General features: G+C 44.0%; 1 protein-coding gene across 1 annotated transcript in view; it reads left to right on the top strand.

Moving 5' to 3' along the window:
- The window catches only part of IGSF3 (immunoglobulin superfamily member 3), a 529,021-nt gene that overhangs the window by 287,984 nt on the left and 219,292 nt on the right, over positions 1 to 21,745 (top strand). Inside the window, exon 8 of the mRNA XM_030204032.1 lies at positions 5,921 to 6,325. Coding sequence (XP_030059892.1) covers positions 5,921 to 6,325 — 405 coding nt within the window. The remainder of the gene's footprint in view (positions 1 to 5,920; positions 6,326 to 21,745) is intronic.

The following is a 21,745-nucleotide window of genomic DNA, read 5'->3' as shown; positions in this document are numbered from 1 at the left end:
CTGGGAAGGGGACAGTGCACCGTTGTATTTTGCCACTATTTATTTTGGCCCTCCAAATGTTACAACGTATAAAATGTGGCCCCTGATTGAAAAAGGTTGGACAAACCTGAAATAGAGCAATAGGGATTAGGAAAGTGAATCACACAGTTTTAGAAATGTTTAAAGAGAGTCTGTGCTCACTAAACCATGTGGCAACCTGGTCTAGACAAGAATTTAGAGAGGAAGAGTCTGTGATATCAGAAGTACGGGAGTGAAGAATTTAGATGTCATCCTCATAACAAGGGCTGGATCCAGAGGATTGAGTGAGTAAGATCAAAGGAGAAATTAAGAGATTGAACAGGATAGGGACAAAGATAGAGCCTTGAAGGACACCGAGGGTGTAGTAGACGAAAGATGATCAGAGATAAGTCAGTAAGAACGTTGATGGAGGTAGGAAGGTAAACCAAGATACAACAGAGATACCTACAGCAGACAGTCAGTGCAATAGCAAGTCATGGTCAATCATGTCAAACGAGGATGAAAGGTCAAGTGATACAATAACAACAGATGATTTCTGGTCCAGGAAGACATGAATCTCATTATGGAGTGCAGTTAGTGGAGTTTCTGTACTGTGAGCAGTGCAGAAGCCCACATGCCTGTTATGAAACTCAAACGTTTTATCAGAAAAGGAAGTTAACAGAACAGTATTTTCCAAAATTTTATAGAGCAACATCAAATTAGAAATGGGATGATAATTCAGGGGGTCAAGGTTGTGGAATTTGCTTTAAAACATACTTGCAGTGTGAGATTTCATGCTTCTGCTCCTTCAAGTAGAGAAGCTAGAACATTAGTCTCTTTTGGCAGAAGAACTTTTCAGGCTTCAGTGCTAACCAGTCACATATTAGATTATCAACTTTATTCCACAATTTACTTAACATCTCTAATACAGAGTACTCTCTCCTTTGCAGACTTCCTTCCCCCAGAGAAGGCTGATGTTCCTTAAGTTTTACAGGAAACCTTTAGACTGTCATAAATATCTGTCAGGGCAAGCCTTTGATGCCTTTAATGTCTCATCACGCATTTCCACCTTAGGAGTAGCAATGTGACGTCTTTCCTGGCTCAGAGTCTCCAACCTCAAATCTACTGTTCAAGCGTGCCTAGTAGATGTCTCTTATTGTGGAGATAACTTGTTTGATGACAAGTAGAGGAACTGGTCGACCTAATTAAAAAACATACAGATACTATAAAAACTCTATCCAGGCCACAGACTTCTGCCACCTCTTCTTCTAAAAGATTGCAGGAGGATTCTGATGCTCCAATTACTATAGATCTAAGCATCGATACACTCTCACTCTTCCTCCACCTCAAAGGACTATACCCCAAAGCTCACGTCCGAAGCAACAGCAGGGTCAGAACTCTCAGATGACTGCGCAGGCTAAACAACAAGTTTATACTCAAAGAAAAATTTTACATCAGTTCCCTGGGATTGCTTCTTCCCATGATACAACTCAATGACTGGCTTTGCTCTCTAAATCTCAAGGAGGCATACACATGCATACCTATTCCTGCACAGAGAAAGTTCTTCCGCTTCTGCTGTGGGACTACATTATTAATACAAGGTCTTGTTTCAGCTCCTTGAGTCTTCACGAAGTGTCTGATAGTGGTAGCTGCAACACTTCATAAGTGGGGCATACACGTCTTCCCCTACCTCGAAGACTGGTTAAATCAAGGAAGCCTCCTAGCATGGACCTCCATTCTATCTGCCATAAGACTCCTAGAACTCCTCGGGTTTGTGATCAGTTACCCTAAATTATGTCTTCAACCTGTTCAGGCCTTAGAGTTCATAGGGCCTCTCCTTGATACTACTCGTGGCCGAGCCTTCCTGCCTCAACCAAAAGCAAACACACTGCATCTCTCCACTTGGGTATTAAATCCACCTATCTGCTCATCAGATGCTCCACCTACTTGGTCACATGGCTTCAACAGTCTATGTAACACCAGTGCCTCAACTCCACTTTCAAATTCTTCAGTGGACACTTGTCTCAGTGGTCCCAAGCCACGGGATTACTCTCAGCCCAAATTCGAGTCACTCCACAGTTATTTCACTATCTACAGTGGTGGATGCTATCCCAGAATCTCACCCAGGGTCTTCCATTTCAGCCCTTTCCACATCAAAAGGTCTTCACTATGGATTTCTCCATAGTAGGTTAGGGTGCTCACCTCGATGGTCTCCACACACAGGGTTCTTGGACCCATGGGAGAAACAAAATCCTTTCAGTCTCCTGGAATTCTCAGCAGCCTAGAAAGCCCCCCAAACTTTCCAAGACTGCTTTCTCAACCACATAGTACTCGTTCACACAGATAACCAGGTTGGCAGTATTTATTACCTGGACAAACAAGGAAGAACAGGATCTTACCACCTGTTGGCAAGTGATACAGATATGGACTTGGATAGCTTCTCAAAACATCTTTATAAGAGTTGTTTACCTAGCCGGCATACAGAACGCTGTGGTAGACAAATTGGCCTTCAACCTCACGAATAGTCCCTCAGCATCTCTGTAGTTTGTCGAATATTCCAGCATTGGGGGACCCCAGTGATAGACCTCTTTGCTTTTCCTCAGAACAACAAGCTTCCCCGCATTTGTTCCAGAATATATGCTTCCAAACATACAGCCCCAGATGCCTTCTTGCTCCAGTGGTAAACGGACCGCCTTTCCCCCACTACCTCTCAAATGGAAAACTCTTCTCAAACTACTTCAAGGCCAAGGAACTGTGATTCTAATTGCTCCCTACTGACCATGTCAAATCTGGCTCCTTTTTCTCCTAGAGTTATCGTCCAAGGAGCCATTGAGGTTAGATCCTTTTCCAACCCCATAGCAGGTGTTCTCTGAGGACATATCAGGCATATATTCTCACATCCCTCCTGCCTTCCTTTGGAGTTGTCTTCTTAGCTTTAGTATTGTACTTCTGGTCTTGTGCACGAGTGTCTGGCAGGAAGGCACCCACGCATGCATGGTGGGGGCACTGCCTCAAAGTTTTAAAGTGACAGTGCCCTATGGCAGTGTCTGCACTGGGCTCCATGGATGATGACACCCACATGTGAGAATATATGCCTGCTGTCCTTGTGGAACACCTGCTACAAATACGGAACTTAGCATTACGAGACTTGCCAATGGTCACAAGGAGCTGCACTGGGAATCAAACCCAGTTTCTAGGCCATTGCACTAACCATTATATCACTCCTCCTCTTCACTATCTAGTTAACGTCAAGCTGGGGTATTAAAGTATAGCCTATAAGGGGCCAAAAATATGTAGGAGACTGTGTCTGCTTCTACTGGTTTCTTTCCAGTTCAGCAGAGCTCAGAAGCAGCAGGTAATGCAGACTGAAATTGGGATGCCTGAAGATAGTTTTTTTTAGCCTTCACTGAGCTTCTGGAAACCTGATGTCTTTGGCAGGTCAGAGCAGTGAGCCCTCGAGGGGTCATGCACCATAAGCTTCCTCCATTCTCTGGGGTTGTTCACTTGCTGATCTGTGGAGCCAGCTTTAGTGTGTCTAATAATCATTTTACTGTTGTCTTGCAAAGCACTAACCCAGTACCCCCAGGGATCAATTATACCAGTTCTTCATCATTGTTTTGCCCTCATACACCTGGGTTTTCCTCATTTTCTCTAGCAAAGTGGGGCCATAAATTCAGTGATAATTTGCAATCTTGTATTGGTGCAGTAGCAATCAAAAAAGCAAACTGAGTGTTAGGAGTTATTTGGAAAGGAATGGAAAATAAAACTGAGAATATTACATTGCCTCTTTCTAGATCCATGAGGCGACCACAGTTTGAGCATTGTGTGCAATTCTGATTACTGCATCTCAAAAAAGAAATGACAGAACTAGAAAAAGTACAGAGATGGGTAACCAAAATGATAAAGGACCCCTGTGAAGAAAAGTTAAACAAGATGGGGTTCTTCAGTTGGGAGAAGAGACAGCAGAGGGGATGTGGTAGGTGTCTATAGAGTCAAGAAAGAGGTAGAACAAGTAAATGAAGGATAGTTGTTTACCCTTCAGCTAGAACTAAGACTAGAGGATAGTCATAAATGTAGCATATTTAAAACAAATTGGAAAAAAGTATTGTTTCACTCGGTGTACAGTCAAGCTGTGGAATGTGTTGTGATGGCAGGGAGCACAGCAGGGTTTAAAAATGGTAAATTTAGCCAAGTTCCTTTATAAAGAGTCCGCAAAGTGTTACTAGTCATATAGGTCTGGGAAATAAACCACTCATTTCTGAGTATGAACAATGTATTTATTTTATTTATTTGTTACATTTGTAACCCACATTTTCCCACCTATTTGCAGGCTCAGTGTGGCTTCCGTAACGGCGATCGCCAATTCCGGTATGAATACAAAGTGATGTTGTGGTAGAATAAAGATAATGTGTAACAGACACATTAGAGAATCGTAGGGAGGAAGAGTTAAGTTATGTCCTATACGAGCTTTGGTTTCGTTGTGTTGCAGGGTTCAGGTATTTAAGTTGGATCGGTAGGGTATGCCTTTTTGAACAGGTTAGTTTTTAGTGATTTCCGGAAGTTTAGGTGATCATACGTTGTTTTCACGACATTTGGTAATGCGTTCCATAGTTGTGTGCTTATATAAGAAATTGATCTACTTTGTGGGATCCTGCTGGGTATTTGTGGTCTCTGTCAGAGACAGTCTGATCCAGTATCTGCACTGCAGTCTGGGTAGTAATGATTGGGGCTAAATATTCATGGCATATCTTGCTGGTTCTGTGAACAGTGATGATATTCAGCTGCCATACGAATAGTTATAGTTAGGACATCCTGTCTGCTGGCCTAAATTGATCTGCATACCTGTGCCGATACCTACCGATTATTGCCAACTATCCAAAGAGTTAGGCAGAACAGACACACTCTGCCATTTCTCTGCTTCTGTGCTATTTGGACAGTGCCAAGGCGATCTGTATTAATTTTCAGCTACTCTGTCTGGATACCACCACTGAAAATTGGGGAATACGGCACTTACCCATATAGCAGCTGCCACTCTGTGGAAAAGTGCCTTTGATGTATATTTCTATAATGCAGAGGTCCTTGGGACACAGCCAGTCAGGCTTTTGAGATATCCACAATGAATGTGCATGAGAGAGGTTTGCATTCATAACGTCCATTGTATACAAATGTATCTCATGCATATCTTGAAAACCTGATTGGCTGGGTGTGTCCTAAGGACTGGGTTGAGAACCCCTGCTGTAGTGACAAGCGGTATCAATGATTTGTGACCATCTCTGGAAAAAAGGTGACTAAAGTCTCCAGAAACACAAAAAAATTAGGTTTTATAAATTCTGTTAGAGCAAACAATTTGTAATACAACAGTCCAAACCCCATCATTTTATGTGTATGTGTGTGTTGGGAGGGGGGGAGGGGGGAGTTGCAGAAGTTCAAATGTTACTTTTGCAGACAGCTTAAGGACCATGAAATGAAAAATCAGCCATTCTCAACATTTTGGATCCACTACTTTAGTCGCCTTTTGGCAGAGATGGTCACATTTCTGCAGATGAAATTCAAATATGGTGCATCTGAACTAGATGCTTTATCCGGAGCAAAGAAGAGGTAAAGGAGCCTGAGCACTCTACAGTGTAAATAAGTCGAGTGCAGAGGTCAAGTGTGGTCTGTGATATTGCAGTAGGAGAGATAAAATGGACAGCCTACACCAGTTTTGGATCCCGATCCGCCATGGTTCTTTGTTTCTCACTTCTTGGCATTGGTCTTTGCAACCATGTAACTTATTTTGTGTGATGAACTGTATCAATAATAAACATTGTCTTACAGCGCCTGCTGCTTGTGAGCAGAGGTACTTGCAGTTCAGTTGTAACTTGCTGTTCAATATAATGCTGAGCCCTGCCGGGTGCATTTAGTCTTTCTTTTCTCTCTTCAGACACTGGCTTTGCTGTCACGGCTATCTCTCGTACTCCTGGAGTGATCTACAATGACTCCTTTGACCTGCAGTGCATCCTCAAGCCGCACTATCCCTCCTGGGTCCCCGTGTCCGTCACGTGGCGTTTCCAGCCAGCAGGCTCTGCTGAATTCCACGACCTGGTCACTTTCACCCGAGATGGTGGCATCCAGTGGGGAGACCGCTACGCCAACTTCCGCACCAGGACCGCCATTGAGAAAGCAGAATCCAGCAACAATGTCCGACTGAGCATCAGTAGAGCCAGCGACTCAGAGAAGGGCAAGTACCAATGTGTGGCTGAACTTTGGAGGAGGAATTACAACAACAGTTGGAACAGATTGGCAGAGCGAACGTCAAACTTACTGGAGATCAGAGTCCAGAGGCCAGGTAAGGAGTTTGATCTTCTCATGGGGATAGAGTTCGTGGCATAGCCAGAGTGGGGGCCAGGGATCTGGGCCCCGCACTTTGGGCTCAGGCCCCACCAAAATTGGTCATCTCCCTTTCTGTGTCTGACAGGGATCCCCAAGCCCCACCAGCTGAAGACTACCTCCTCCTCTGGTCCAGCGACCTGAACACTCCAAGTTCTGCAGCCGGTGGTAGTATCCCCGAGCTACTGCCATTGTTGCTGGCTCCCCTGCGCATGCTTGGCTTTTGCCCATGTGCAAAAACCGAGCATGTGCTGGAGGCGGCCAGCAGTTGCAGTGGTGACAGTAGCTCATGGACATTGCCACTGGCTGCAGAGTTTGGAGAGTTCTGGGCCAGAGAAAATTTCAGCTGATGAGGTTTGGAATGTTTCACCAGCTCAGTTATTCATATTTTGCCTTTGGGGAGGGGAGGGGGAGGGCAGGGAGAAAATTATGTGCTCTCTCACTTTGGCTCAGTGCCCTAGAGCACATGCCTTTGAGGTCTTGGCTAAACAATGTAAATAACATTTAAGTGAGGGCAGCTATCAACCTACCGTCCCTATCTGCTGCTCAGTGCTTTTCTTCCATTATCTGTGCACTGGTTTTGAAAGTGAATGTACATACTTTACTTAGAAAATTAACCCAGGGATAAAGCATACACAGACCTTAGCACCTGCATTTTCTGTGGATGTTTCTTCCATGAAAAATGATGTATATTGATTTGAAAGTGCAAGCTACACTCATAATTTTCCATCCCTCCTCCCCCAACCTAAACGCATCTCACTACAAATTACTACTACTACAAATCATTTCTACAGCGCTACCAGTCTTACGCAGCGCTTCACAATTGAACATGAAGAAAAGACAGTCCCTGCTCAAAAGAGCTTACAATCTAAATCAGGACAGACAGGACAAATGAGGGATAAGGGTAGGACAGACAGGACACATAAGGAAAGGGGACTATCGAAGAAAGGAAGACAAGATAAAGGTTACGAGCAGGTGACAAGTTAGGAATTAAAAGCAGCGTCAAACAGGTAGGCCTTTAGCCCGGATTTGAGAGCGGCCAGGGATGGAGCTTGACGTAATGGCTCAGGAAGTCTATTCCAGGCATAAGGTGCGGCGAGATAAAAGGAACGGAGTCTGGAGTTAGTGATGGAGGAGAAGGGTGCAATTAGGAGAGATTTGCCTAGTGAACGGAGTTCCTGGGAAGGAGTGTAGGGAGAGATGAGGGTGGAGAGGTAGTGAGGGGCAGCAGAGTGAATGCACTTATAGGTCAATAAGAGGAGCTTGAACTGTATACGGAAATGGATAGGGAGCCAGTGAAGTGACTTCAGAAGAGGGCTGATATGGGCATAGCGACTTTGGCGAAATATTAATCGTGCAGCAGAATTTTGAACAGACTGAAGAGGAGAGAGATGGCCGAGTGGAAGCCCTGTGAGAAGCAAGTTGCAGTAGTCCAAGCGAGAGGTGATGAGAGTGTGGATGAGGGTTCTGGTAGCGTGCTCAGAAAGGAGAGGGCGAATTTTGGCGATATTATAGAGGAAGAAATGACAGGTTTTAGCAATCTGTTGAATATGTGCCGAGAAGAAGAGGGAGGAGTCGAAGATGACCCCAAGGTTACGAGCAGATGAGACAGGAAGAATGAGCATGAGAATACAACCTCCTAATGCAGCCAAAAGCACACGTGGAAGAGCAGGTGAACTTTTACCAGGTTAATGGTGGTCAGTTTTTAGAACGTTCTTTTATCTGGGCACATGGCTTAGGACAGTTGTCCTAATTGGGAGTAATTTTGAACAAGACGCCTATGTCAAAGCTGGAAAACAGTGCCTATTTTAATATATACAGTGCCCCGACGGTCAATGCCATGTCAGCATAACTTTATCACAGGCACAAGTACGCTTCATCTACACTCACATCATTAGTCTCACAGCACTTGATTGTTTGAAAAAAAAATCATACATGGGCACGCACTGAAATGCAAGTCTGATGATGTAAGTATAGATGAAACGTATTGTGCCTATGGTAAAGTTATGTTGAAATGGCATTGACCATCGGGGCGCTATATTTGTGACATGAAATGACTGACTTTGAGGGTTTCACATTTTTCACAATTTTTATGTTTGCATTTATGCATATTAAGGGACCCTATTACTAGACCTAAGAATGTGCTAATGGACATTAGTGCACTCTAAATGCTGCATGTCCTAGTTAACATATTTCTAAATGATCTGGAAATTGGAACGACGAGTAAGATGATTGTATTTGCAGATGACAAAAAACTATTCAAGACTGTTAGAACACATGTAGACTGTAAAAAATTGCAGGAAGCCCTTAGGAAATTGGAAGACTGGGCATCCAAATGGCAGATGAAATCTAATGTGGACAAATGCAAAGTGATGCACTTTGGGAAGAACAATCTAAATCATAGTTACCTGATGCTAGGGTCCACCTTGGGAATCAGCACCCTAGAAAATGTTCTGGGTATCTGTGTAGATAATATGTTGAAATCTTTTGCCTAGTGTAAGGTGGAGGCCAAAAAAGCAAACAGGATGCTAGGAATTATTAGAAAAGGGATGGTAAATAAGACCGAGAATATTATAATGCCTCTATATCGCTCCATGATGTGACCTAACTTTGAGTTTTGCGTTCAGTTCCGGTCGCCGTATCTCAAAACAGAAATAGTGGAATTAGAAAAGGTTCAAAGAAGAGCGACAAATGATAAAGGGGATGAATGCCTGTCAAGTAAGGAAAGGCTAAAGAGGTTAGAGCTCTTCAGCTTGGGCTTCCTCCTATTTTTAACTCTCAGATGTGATTGAGGTCTACAAAATCCTGAGTGGTGTAGAACAAGTAGAAGTGAATCAATTTTTTACTCTTTCAAAAAGTACAAAATCTAGGGGAAACTCAATGAAGTTACATGGAAACACTTTTAAAACAAATAGGAGGAAATATTTTTTCACTCGATGAATAGTTAAGCTTTGGAACTCTTTGCCAGAGGATGTAATAACAGCAGCTAGCGTATCTGGGTTTAAAAAAAGTTTGGACAAGTTTCTGCACAAAAACTCCATAGTCTGCTGTTGAGACAGACATGAGGAAGCCACTGCTTGCCCTGGGATTGGTAACATGGAATGTTGCTGCTATGTGGGTTTCTGCCAGATACTTGTGACCTGGATTGACCACTGTTGGAAACAGGATACTGGGCTAGACGGACCATTGCCCAGTATGGCTATTCTTAGGTACCTATGGGACACGTGGCACTTAGCACATGCTAATGTCCATTAGCACATACTAAGCTTTAGTGAAAGGACCCCTAAGTTAGTAAGCATGTCATGTGATTTTGCATTTGGAGAGGAGCTTACATTTTTCCAGAACCAGCCCCAGTTGTGTGTAATCTGCATTCACAAATTTAAACGCTTCCAGGAGCACCTACTATGCAGATTGCACAGAACAAGGCATAGTCTGCTGGTGTTTCTGCTTTTCACTTTTTCAGACTCCCTGCGCAGTTTTATAAAATCTATTTTCCAGATTTAAAACATGCTTTATAAAATCACCCTTGTTATGCACATTATTGTGAGGCAGTAGTCACTGAGGGCTTTCTCCTGCTGCTTCTGGGACTGTGGTGACCACAGCGTTCATTTCTAGCCACATTAGGGCTTCCCCCTATTTTTAACTCTCAGGCCCTTCCTGCCTAGTCATAGCAGTAACAGTCCACTGTGCCTTCTAGAACCTGGTACATGCCTTCATAGCTTCCCACTCACATCCTGGGCAGCAGAAGTCAGGCTTAAGAATCCAGCCTTCTAAAGCCAAATATGCCACCTTCTGACCAGGTGGCTAACATTTCTCGGGAACTTGATAGCCTCAGGGTGGCATCATTAAATCTGGCAGCCATGCTGGTTTGTTAGTGCTGGTCTTAACTGTAGGTAAGAGGGTGTGTGAATGTGTTTCTCTCAACCTAGCTGTATGTAACCCTCTCAGACAAAACAAACCAAAGTGTTCAGCCTAGAAACATGGGGGGGGGGGGGGGGGCTGACCTTTCAGGTGAGGCTAATGGAAGCCTATATCACCTTCCTAGTGCTACCTAACAATTCAAAATTTGATGTCTGTCCTAGTTAGAAAACGTGTGCTCCCCACTGCTCAGTGATGCTGAAAATATTTGCTGAGTCTGCACTGGTAATGGATAGCTGTGCTGAAGGAGACACCATTCCTCCACTTTCTCTAATGCAGTCCATTCCCCCCTCCTGCTGCTCCCAGTTGCCTTCATTTGGTATAGAACATCTCCAGGTCTTACTATCACCAGATATGTTCCAAGAGGAGTTGCACTCCTGGAGTTTTTCTTTCTTATTTTGTGTGTGTTTACAACAGACAATGTGCTTTTATTTATGCATTAATTATAACATTTTACTTAACTGCTATTTGAATGGACAAGGTCGATCAAGGCGATTTACAGTCTAAAGTGCAGTCCACACCCATATGCATGTAGCAATTTGAAATGCTTCTATCCCTGTCTTCTTTTCTATTTGAAAGCTTTTTTTTTTTCAAGAAAATAGAATTTGGATCCGTTATTTGATAGCGACATTTTCCACAAAGCTCTGCAGTAAGTCAACAGCAAACATGAACAAATATAAAAGAACAAAGAAGTCTGATTGTGGCAAGTACCCCCCTCATGAATCCGTATTTCTTATCACTGAAGTATATTCATACCCTGCCTAGTCCTAACATCCTTCCCATTCAGTGCTCCTATTTACTACTACTACTTATCATTTCTATAGCGCTACTAGACGTACGCAACGCTGTACACTTGAACATGAAGAGACAGTCCCTGCTTGACAAAGCTTACAATCTAATTAGGACAGACAAACAGGACAAACAATAGATAAGGGAATATTAAAGTGAGGATGATAAAATAAGGGTTCTGAACAAGTGAATAAGGGTTAGGAGTTAAAAGCAGCATCAAAAGGGTGGGCTTTTAGCTTAGATTTGAAGACGGCCAGAGATGGAGCTTGACGTACCGGCTCAGGAAGTCTATTCCAGGCATATGATGCAGGAAGATAAAAGGAACGGAGTCTGGAGTTAGCAGTGGAGAAGGGTGGAGATAAGAGAGATTTACCCAGTGAACGGAGTTCCCAGGGAGGAATGTAGGGAGAGATGAGAGTGGAGAGGTACTGAGGAGCTGCAGAGTGAATGCACTTATAGGTCAATAAGAGGAGTTTGAACTGTATGTGGAAACGGATAGGAAGTCAGTGGAAAAGCAGGAAAGAACAGAGCCCTGAAATCCAAGTGAGGACAGTGTATCAAGGAGTAGGCTGTGATCAATAGTGTCAAAAGCAGCAGATAGATCGAGAAGGATGAGGATAGAATGGAGACAAAAGGCCCTGGGTCATCCAGATAGGCATCAGGAAATGGGCCAACAGTCACAAGTGCTTGCTATTCCAAAAGACCTGACCATTTCTCATCCTGTCCCACTTTATGCAAATCATTCTCTCCAATACCCATATTTACCACATTCCAGTTATCCAAGCTGACATGGAAGGAGGCAGTGCAGATCTTGCTGCTGTACAGCAATCAGTGGCCGCTAACGGTTGCCCTAACAATTTGCTCTTGCCAGGCTGGACTTCCAGCACTACGCTCCCCAACAAAAAAACAGACTGGGGAGTCTCAAATTAACCCCTTGCCTTGCCTCAAACCCTTTTTTCTTAGCACTTGCGCACCATATATGTCCCATGTTTCCCAGGATCCCTCAGTTTCAGGGTATATTTGCTTCAAGCCTAGCAGGAGTGAAGTACTATCAGTATAACATTTTTTTAATATATATTCATTTGCTCATTCTGCTGTAAATAGACATCTTAGACATGTTCACTAAAATTTCCCCTCACCGAGCTTTTGCTATCTGGCTTCTTGTCTTGCCTGTAGGCTTCTATAAATTTATGTCTACTGTTATCCGAGTTCCCCAGAATTTTATAGATAATGGAGATTAACCCTTTTGATGTATGTAATTTGTTTTTAGGCACAGCATTTCACACACTGACACTGGCTTCTCCAAAGATTCATGAGCCTCCTTAAGGGCCCATTCTCAAAATTATCGCCGGCATTAACATGTGGCTAACACCAGGTTTGCATGCACATTATACAGCGCCGAATGCTTAGAGAGCTCGAGCTCCTGTGTTAACGTGCCTGCTAAAGATGACCACAAATTGTGTTTAAATGGATATTAATGAAGTCAATAAGTAATTCCTTCCCAATGCACAAACAAAAGTGCTGAAAATTTACTGCTAGGTCAGGGGCAGCGTAGGAGGTTTTCAGGAGAAGATTTCTTGTCAGTTTCTCACATCAAACTGCAGGTTTTGTCTTCTTTTGCAAGCAAAAGGAAGCCTGCGCAACTTTAAGCGTTGATACTGAGAACGTATGCAAGTTCGAGCAAAAAACAAAAGTGAAAGCGCACATCAACACTTGTTTTTCTGCACTTAAATATCAGCCTTTCAAAAAATTTTAAGTACAAACAATTTTTGAATGGCTTATATTTAAAAGCGCAAAAGAAATAGCGCTGGTGTGTGTGTGTGTGCGTGCACTTCCGGTTTTTGTCTGGCCATGCACACAAGAGCCTCACTTGCCACAGAATCCTTGTACACATGAGCCAGGCACATTCCTCCCCTTGCTTTTGGGTTGTTAGCACAAATTAACTGCAGATGTTATTTGCATATCATTTCCATTGAGCATCACTTAACTATTTTTCTGTGCTGATGTTGCACCATGGGGTTTTGTTTTGTGGGCTTTAGTGCCTGGCTTTGAGCATCCATCCTTCTTTTCAGGTTATATCCCTCTCCGCTGAAGAGTCTTGTCCGTTGGTTTATCCGTTGGCTTATCCTGACAATGTGCCAATTTTGTGTTGATGGAAGGCAGCCCAATAAGTAGTCTTCCAAAATATACAACCCACCACCCCAGTCAGTCTCCACAAACACATACAAGCAAACGCTGTCTTCCACCCCCTACACACATCCCTTCGGCATCGCCTTTCTCCAGCACACACGTTCTCTTATATTATCTTTTCTCTCTTGGATGCTGGCTGGTTTCCTCCATTCCTGCCTCTTTGTCTCCGTAATATGTCAGTAATTGGGGGGGAGGGGGTGGCGTGCTTAGTGATAAGTTGCAAAATGGAAGCCCTCTTTCTGGGACCAGGGGGATTGGCTTAATGGGAGTCCACATCCATTAGATGCTGAAGCCGCTGCCTTGGCTGTTGCTGTACAGGGCACTGTTCTAAGCATCTGTATGATACACGAGTGAGAAATGGACTGTCCGATTACTTTTTATTAAAAAAAAAAACCTCTGGGAAAGAACTCCCCCCAGCATCTGCAGAGATGCTCTCACATAATCCTGAGCCTTTGCTGGCATTCTTCCCGAATAGCAGGGTCACTTTATCTGTAATCTAATGAACACCGTCTGACCTTCCTGGTCTTACAGTTCTCGGGGAAAAGCTTTTTATTTAATTTTTATTATTTTGGTCCCAGTGGATTACTTTTATCGTTGTCTTTTGTCAGTGTTTCATAAGCCGGCTCTTGCCGCTTGTTGCTTTTTTTTTTTTTTTTTTGCAAGCTGCCTCCTGCCTCATTGAGTCCTTCTTTTTCTAGCCCTTGTGAGAAATTTATTTATTCTTCCCCTCCACTTGCAAATCCATCTGATCCCCAGCCTTGTGCATAGAATGGGCTTGTTTTTCTGCACAAGGATTGTCCTTGCCTGTGATGTAGTAGATAATGGCAGAAAAAGACCAGTCCACCTTCTAGTTTGCTCACCTCTTCCTGCCCATACTACAAGGATATGTACAGTATATATCTCAACTGCCAATCATAGACTGTGACTGTTTGTAATATATCACTCCTTACCCAGGATAGCTTTTGTCATCTCCTCCTTTGAACTTTACTGTCTTTGGCAGATGAGCATAAAGGGTTCCTTAGTTCACATTCAGAATTTTTCCCGCTCCATGTCTAGCCATAAGGCTGTGTAATAATCTAAAGGCTGTTGCCAGAATATCTGGTCTTGCAGGCCACCTGTGTAGCCTGCTAAACACTTAGCATTTTCATTAGGACTTCTAGGTATTCCTGTACGTACAGCCTGCCAATGTAATTCAGCCTGACAGCCAGACCCGGCTGCATGGTTACCTCTGTTTTCATATTATCTACTTGCCATTTTTTCTGGTCGTCCCAGTGCTCACTGTGGAATCATGGCGCCAAGATGCCATTTTACAGAACACTAGCATAAGTCAGCATTGATGCACCTAAAGTTAGGTGCGAACAGTTAATGCTAGGTCAACAGCAGGCATAAATGTTTGCACCTAAATGTTCCATCATCTGTGCGTAACATGTGGAGGGGCATTTTTGATATGATGTCTGACTTTGGACGTTTTGTAGTAAACATCCAAAATCCAAATAGGAAATGTAACCATTTTCAAAAAAGCAAACGTCTTTTTTTTTTTTTTTTTTTTTAAATACCATTTATAACAAGGTTTTGTGCTCTGTGCATTTATCTTTTCAGGCCATTAACAAAAATGCACAAGTGAAAAACATAGAAAATCGAGCCATTGAGATGTAGGAGGGGGGCCAGCATTTTTGACAGACTGGTCCCCCAGTCATCCTAGGAGAGCAATGGGGTACCCTAGGGGGCACTGCTGTGGATTTCATATAAATGCTGCCAGGTACACATCTCACCGTTGCTCCCTTATCTTGTGTGCTGAGCCCTCCAAAACCCACTACCCCCAACTGTACTACTACTACTATTTAGCATTTCTATAGCGCTACAAGGCGTACGCAGCGCTGCACAAACATAGAAGAAAGACAGTCCCTGCTCAAAGAGCTTACAATCTAATAGACAAAAAATAAATAAAGTAAGCAAATCAAATCAATTAATGTGAACGGGAAGGAAGAGAGGAGGGTAGGTGGAGGCGAGTGGTTACAAGTGGTTACGAGTCAAAAGCAATGTTAAAGAGGTGGGCTTTCAGTCTAGATTTAAAGGTGGCCAAGGATGGGGCAAGACGTAGGGGCTCAGGAAGTTTATTCCAGGCGTAGGGTGGGTGAAGGGAGCACCTGTATGTGGGTACAGTGGGATTCTGGTGAGTTTTGGAGTGCTTACAGTTTCCACCACAGGTATAACAGGGGGAGGTATGGGCCTGGGTCCACCTGTCTGCAGTGTACTGCACCCACCACTGGACTACTCCAGGGACCTGCATGCTGCTCTAATGGACCTGGCTATAACATCTGAAGCTGTCATAAAGGTTGGTATGTATTGTTTTTATTCACATCTTTGGAGGTGGGAGGGGGTCAGTGACCACTTGGGGGAGCAAGGGAGGGGTCATCCCTGATTCTCTCTGGTGGTCATCTGGTCATTTAGGGGCATCTTTTTGTGCCTTATTCATTCTGAAAACAGGTGTAGACCAAAACGTTTACGTTTTCGCCCTAGGTGTTTTCCTTTTGTTCCATTATGGCTATAAAACATCCAAGTGTTCGGCACGCCCTAAGCCCTTCCTAATCCCACCTTTAACATGCCGCTTTGTGATTTGGACGCACTGCAGACAAAAATGCATAGATAATCGTCTGCAAAACAGTTTCAAAAATACCGATTTGGATGTTTTGAGAAGAAATCCGTCCAATTGGTGCTTTATGACACTTTTTGTATGGTTTCGTCTTTCGAAAATGAGCCCCATAGTATTCTATAAATTATGTGCATAAATTGAAGACAGGACCATGCCCCCCCCCATTTCCCCCTTGTAGTTATTCACTAATGCAGCTAAGTTTTATTGTATAGAATAGTGTGTAGTGCACAAATGCATTTAAGTGCCAGATATCTCATAACTACACATTAAGTTATAGATATGCCTTTTAAAGGTGTATGTACAGCTGGGAGCCTAATACCAACTAGGTGGGAATTACTCTGGTTTGAATTTGAATTAAGTTTCAGATTTTCCCAAGATTCAATAGGGGGGGGTACTTCTTTTCAGTGCGTTTTTTCTAGCGAAAAAGGTGCAAGTACTTAAATAGTCACAAAAGAGAGGGAATACAGTATACAAGAACAACCAAACAAAGCAAACACTGGGCCTTCAGGATTGAGAAAAATGTAGTTCTTTATTTATAATGGAGACCCGACACGGTCCGTGTTTCGGCGTACAAACGCCTGCATCAGGGGTCAAGGGACTCCTATAGGTCAGCAAGATAATAAGTTGACAAAGATGTGGAATGAACAGTCAGGTTATATTACCTCTAGCACACACACTGTCCCTCAGTTATTGTCATTCTTATCATCTGAAGGCATTCATCCTGCTGTGTCTGTAAATCCCTTTTTGCATCACCTGGTACAGCTGATGTGTCAAGACACAATGGGAGAGATTCTATATATGGCACCAATGTGCTTTTCCCGGACTATAGTTACTTTCCTCCAGCTAGTCATCGTCTGCCTACTGGTTACACCAGCACCGCGGCAATTGCAAGAGTTGATGATAAAGAAAAATAGCCTCTAGCCAGCGCTGCCCCAGGTCACCCTTCAGGGGTGGGGTGATCACTGAGGGACCCACCCCACAATAGCCAGGCCCCTGCAACCAATCACAGAATCTATGACAAGGCAGAATTGGTGTGTAGGGCCTGAGCTCTTTCAGTAAAACTTGGGGACCATGGGTCAATTTTAACAGACAATGGAAAAGGTGCAAGTACTCAGTACCCCCAAGTACCCCCTCAAAAAAAGCCCTGCTTCTTTTAGCTTGTTTTTCCCCATTGTATGTGAGGGATATGTGAAGTAGATCTGCTAATTTGAAGAAATCCTGGTTAGCGCAGGCATTAAAAGGCACACTGAATTTTATAGAAGATGGAAGCTTCCTCTTTTAAGAAGGTTGTGGAATTGGTTGGCAAATGTACAGAGATTTGACAGGCTTCTCGGGCTCTGAGGAACCCTTTTTGAGTTAACAATATAATCATTAAAAAAAACCACATTCATATAACCTTTGAAGAACCCAAGTAAGCAAATAACATGAAAAGGAAACTTCTCCCGGGCTAACATGTCCCCCCAAAATATTTGCCTTAAAATTATGGTTCAACAATACCTGCAACTAACTTCAGACTCTTCTGTTCAACTTTTTTTTACCATTTTCACAAACTTCCCCTTCTTTCCCAACCTCATCCCCTACTGCTCTGTTGAGAAATTCCACAGCTCAAATCTCCACATATCAAACGGTCAATCAGTTCACCCCATTACTTCACACCATCAAAGGCTTCAGTATTGGGTTCCAGTGTTCTCTGACCCTTGTGCGTTAAGCCTTTCATGCAGTAACAGTGTTTCCATCCCTACAATGAGTTCATACACCGTTGCTTAATGGAAGGTGGCTGGACCCAAGGAAGTTAGATAAAACAGGAGACGAAGTGACATGAAAATGTTGAAGGTAATTAGGTTAATCTCTGTTTCCATTTCCCTGCGTAGCTGTTATCTCTGTACACTCAAACAAAGCAAACAAACCTATGAGCTGCTGCATCTACTTTGTTGTTCTTTATTGCTGCTAGCATTTTATTTGATCCCACTTATATTTTCAAACATGCCGGCTTGTTTAGCATATGGATGTATGCAAAAGAATTATAATAACGGAATAAATTTTCATATGTAGAGTAGTAATTTGTTATAAATCATAATCAGTGTGTCATTTGGAGGAGCTGGTTATAGGGACAACCTAGAATGTGTTATATTCGTGCAGAGATTCTTTTTCTCCTGGTAAAGGGCCACTAAAACCCACATCATGTTACGAGAATCAAGTGCTCAACGTGGAGGGGCTTAATCGAACGCAAACGCCTATCTCCATGGGCGTTTATCTCCGAGAACGGGTCCGTGAAGGGGCGGGCCGAACCGTATTTTCGAAAAAATGGACGTTTTTGAGCTGGGCGTTTGTTTTTTTTTAGCGATAATGGAAACTAAAAACGCCCAGCTCAAAAACGTCCTAATCCGAGCCATGTGGTCGTGGGAGGGGCCACGATTCGTAGTACACTCGCCCCCCTGATATGCCAGGACACCAACTGGGCACCCTAGGTCAGTGCGGTGGACTTCAGAAAAAGCTCCCACATGCATAGCAGCTCCCTTACCACGGGTGCTGAGCTCCCAACCCCCCTCCCCCAAAACCCACTACCCACAAATGTACAACACTACCATAGCTCTTAGGGGTGAAGGGGGCACCTACATGTGGGTACAGTGGGTTTTGGAGGCCTCCCATTTACCAGCACAAGTGTTACAGGTGGGGGGGGGATGGGCCTGGGACCACCTGGCTGAAGTGCACTAAAAGTGCTCCAGGGACCTGCATACACGCAGGCCTCTAGGACTGGTTGCTGCTATATAACATTGGCACACCAGTTGACACCTGAAGACTAATCTCTCCGAAAACGTCCTTTATTGGAATAACCGCCTTTACTCACAGTTAACTGCAGATCAGAGGTTGTGCCCCACTGGCAACGAGTCTCCCTGGTACTGAGACGAGCAGTAGGTCAGAGCTGGCAGAATGCTGTACAATGCCCTCTTTCAGCCACATTCAAGGTAAGAACTAAGTTCTGTAACACGGCTAACACAGGAAAGGGAACTAAAACTGGCTTACAAAAATGGCCACTACCGCATGGACTACAACAGGAAACACAACAGGGCACACTCTGACCCAGTAGGCAGGGGGAAAAGCACCATGGGAGAAGAGCCTACCAACTACCAACATCATGAGACTGTAACACGAGCTAATGAAATCACAGAGCCCAATACCCTACACCCACCACAATGCAATGCTGATGTGACCCTGTACTGCACCCGAGAGCCACATCTGACCCAGGGAAAGGCTGTGACAGGATCGAACACATTCTGCTGTCATGGAGGTGGGTACGGCATTTGAGGCTGGCATAGAGGCTGGAAAAAAAGTTTTTAAAGTGGGGGTTTTTTTTGGGTGGGAGGGGGTTAGTGACCAGTGGGGGAGTCCGGGGAGGTCATCCCCGATTCCCTCCAGTGGTCATCTGGGCAGTTGGGGCACTTTTTTGGGACTTGTTTGTGAGAAAAAAGGGTCCAAAAAAAGTGACCCAAAATCGCGGTCAAAACGCCTTTTTTTTTTTCGATTATCAGCTAAAGACGCCCATCTCTCATCAGCTGATAACCACACCCCAGTCCCGCCTCCACCACGCCTCCGACACGCCCCATCAACTTTATTCGTTTCCGTGACGGAGTGCAGTTGGAAACGCCCAAAATCGGCTTTCGATTATACCGATTTGGGCGCCTCTGCGAAAAAAATGCCTATCTCCCGATTTGGGTCGAAATATAGGCGTTTTTCTTTTTCAATTATAAGCTGCATAACCACCTATACACACTGCAACACAGCAAAACCATGATCGTAATGGACACTATACAACCTTCTTCTCCTCGATCCCCATTGTACCTGAAATAGATGTACCTATATTCGACTTTATCACCTTGTATTTGTTTCTCTACCGGACTTGGCGAATGCTTTTACGGTATTATGTAAGCCACATTGAGCCTGCAAATAGTTGGGGAAATGTGGGATAAAAATGTAACAAATAAATTAAATAAATAACTAAATTTATCCATTTATTTATTTATTCACCTATTTATTACATTTATATCCCTCATTAAACATGAATTATTGAAACCTGGGAACGTTTATAATTTTTTTCCTGTGCCTAGATCAAAAGAAAAAGATGACATGTGGACCATCAGCCCCCAACACCCCCCCCCCCCCCCCCCCCGACAGAGGCAAACCCGAACTCCCTAGACAGAGAGGACTGGAGGTCCGAGGGACTTCCAGCTCCCCCTTCCCGTGGTCTAGCACCCCCAAACCCCCCATGTACCTCTAAATGACGGAGGAGGGATTAGCACTCCTTCCAGCGCTGTCGTGCCATTTTGGAGGCAGTGCTGGAAGGAGTGCTACTCCCTCCTCCGTCATTTTGAGGTACATGGGAGGGGGGTTGGGGGGGCTGGAAGTCCACCAGACCTCCAGCCCTCGAGCCTTGTCCGTCTAGGGGGTTCGGGTTTGCCTCTGTCAGGGGGGTTAGAGTTTCTCTGTCGGGGGAGGGGGGGTTGGGGGTTGACGGTCCACTGGACATCCAGCTCCTCGTGTCCTGGGTGGGATGGGGGCTTACAGCTCTGTTTGACAGATCCTGGTTTGTTTTTTTCTTTGTTTGTTTTTTTAATAGCTCGGACCTGTCAAACAACAATCTTAGGCACAATCCTCCCGCAGGATGATCAAAACTAATGGCGCATAAATTTGCATGCTGTTGGTTTTGATCATGAGGGCTTTAATTCCCCGTGCTATTCCGGCACTAATTTTTCAGTGCTGTTCAGAACAGCGCGGGGAGTTTGATCATCAGGGCATCAGTCCTGGAATAACATCTCCTCACACACTGTCCCACATGTGCTCCACAGACACCAAGGGCTGCAGTTCATTTCCATTGAGTTCCCTATATATCCTACTTTATGTACCTCGTGCCTCAATGATTTGAAACAGAGTTTCCCTACAGGGAAAGAGCCCTGGCCACATCTCCATACAGTGTTAGATCAGTGGTAATCCTCCTCAACTGAAATAAAGCAAACGTGAAGAAGATCTGCAATTTAGAGCATGCTTAAAAACTCATCCACATACAAATTGAACGTGCCACAAATAATTATAAGAAGGTCTTCAGTCTCTACCATCTTGTGCGCAGACGAGGGCCAAACTCTACACAAACTTTCATTTGCTAACATAGGCATTACTGGGGAAATCTGCTTTTTCAAGCCTTCTAGTGGATATCTTCATGAATGGAGTAATTTCTTTTGTAGAACCTCCCTCCTGAGATTTGGGCTCAGTCTGAGGTAACTCGGCTTCCACAACTACACAACCAGTAAAAGAGTAGGACTGGGTCCATCTCTCTGCCGAGGGAGGCTACACTAGTGGTAGGACCACTTCTTCCCATAAATTAGTGTTAAGAGTTTCCACCCACAAGGAGAATCCCCTTTCTCTCTCTGCACACACTTAATCAAAGACTTCTTGAAAATACTAGAGCTGCATTTCGATTAAAGTTTTTAATCATGATTAATTGCATGCTTAAAGGGCCAGTATCTCCTTCTCTCCAGCCCCTTGACCTAACATCTCTCCCCTTTTGTTCTCTTCCTTCCTCCTGCCCATTGTCCATCATTTCTCCCTCCCTCCATCCCCAGGTCCCTTATCTCTCTCTCTCTCTCTCTCTTTCATATAGTGGGAATGTTCACATATTAAACTGTATTGTAAAGCCATACAATATAGGATCAAATAGTTGGTGCGGATTGACATTTCTTGGGACCCAGCTATATGTCTATTAAATTTAACTATTAGTAATTCCTCCCATATGTTCCCCTCCTTCCCCGGGATCCAGTATCTTTCTTTCTTTCTTTC

This window comes from Microcaecilia unicolor, chromosome 5, assembly GCF_901765095.1.
Source record: "Microcaecilia unicolor chromosome 5, aMicUni1.1, whole genome shotgun sequence".
Classification (NCBI taxonomy): Eukaryota; Metazoa; Chordata; class Amphibia; order Gymnophiona; family Siphonopidae; genus Microcaecilia; species Microcaecilia unicolor.
The sequence above is the reverse complement of the archived record's forward strand: the minus strand, read 5'-3'. Positions and strand labels throughout refer to the sequence as shown.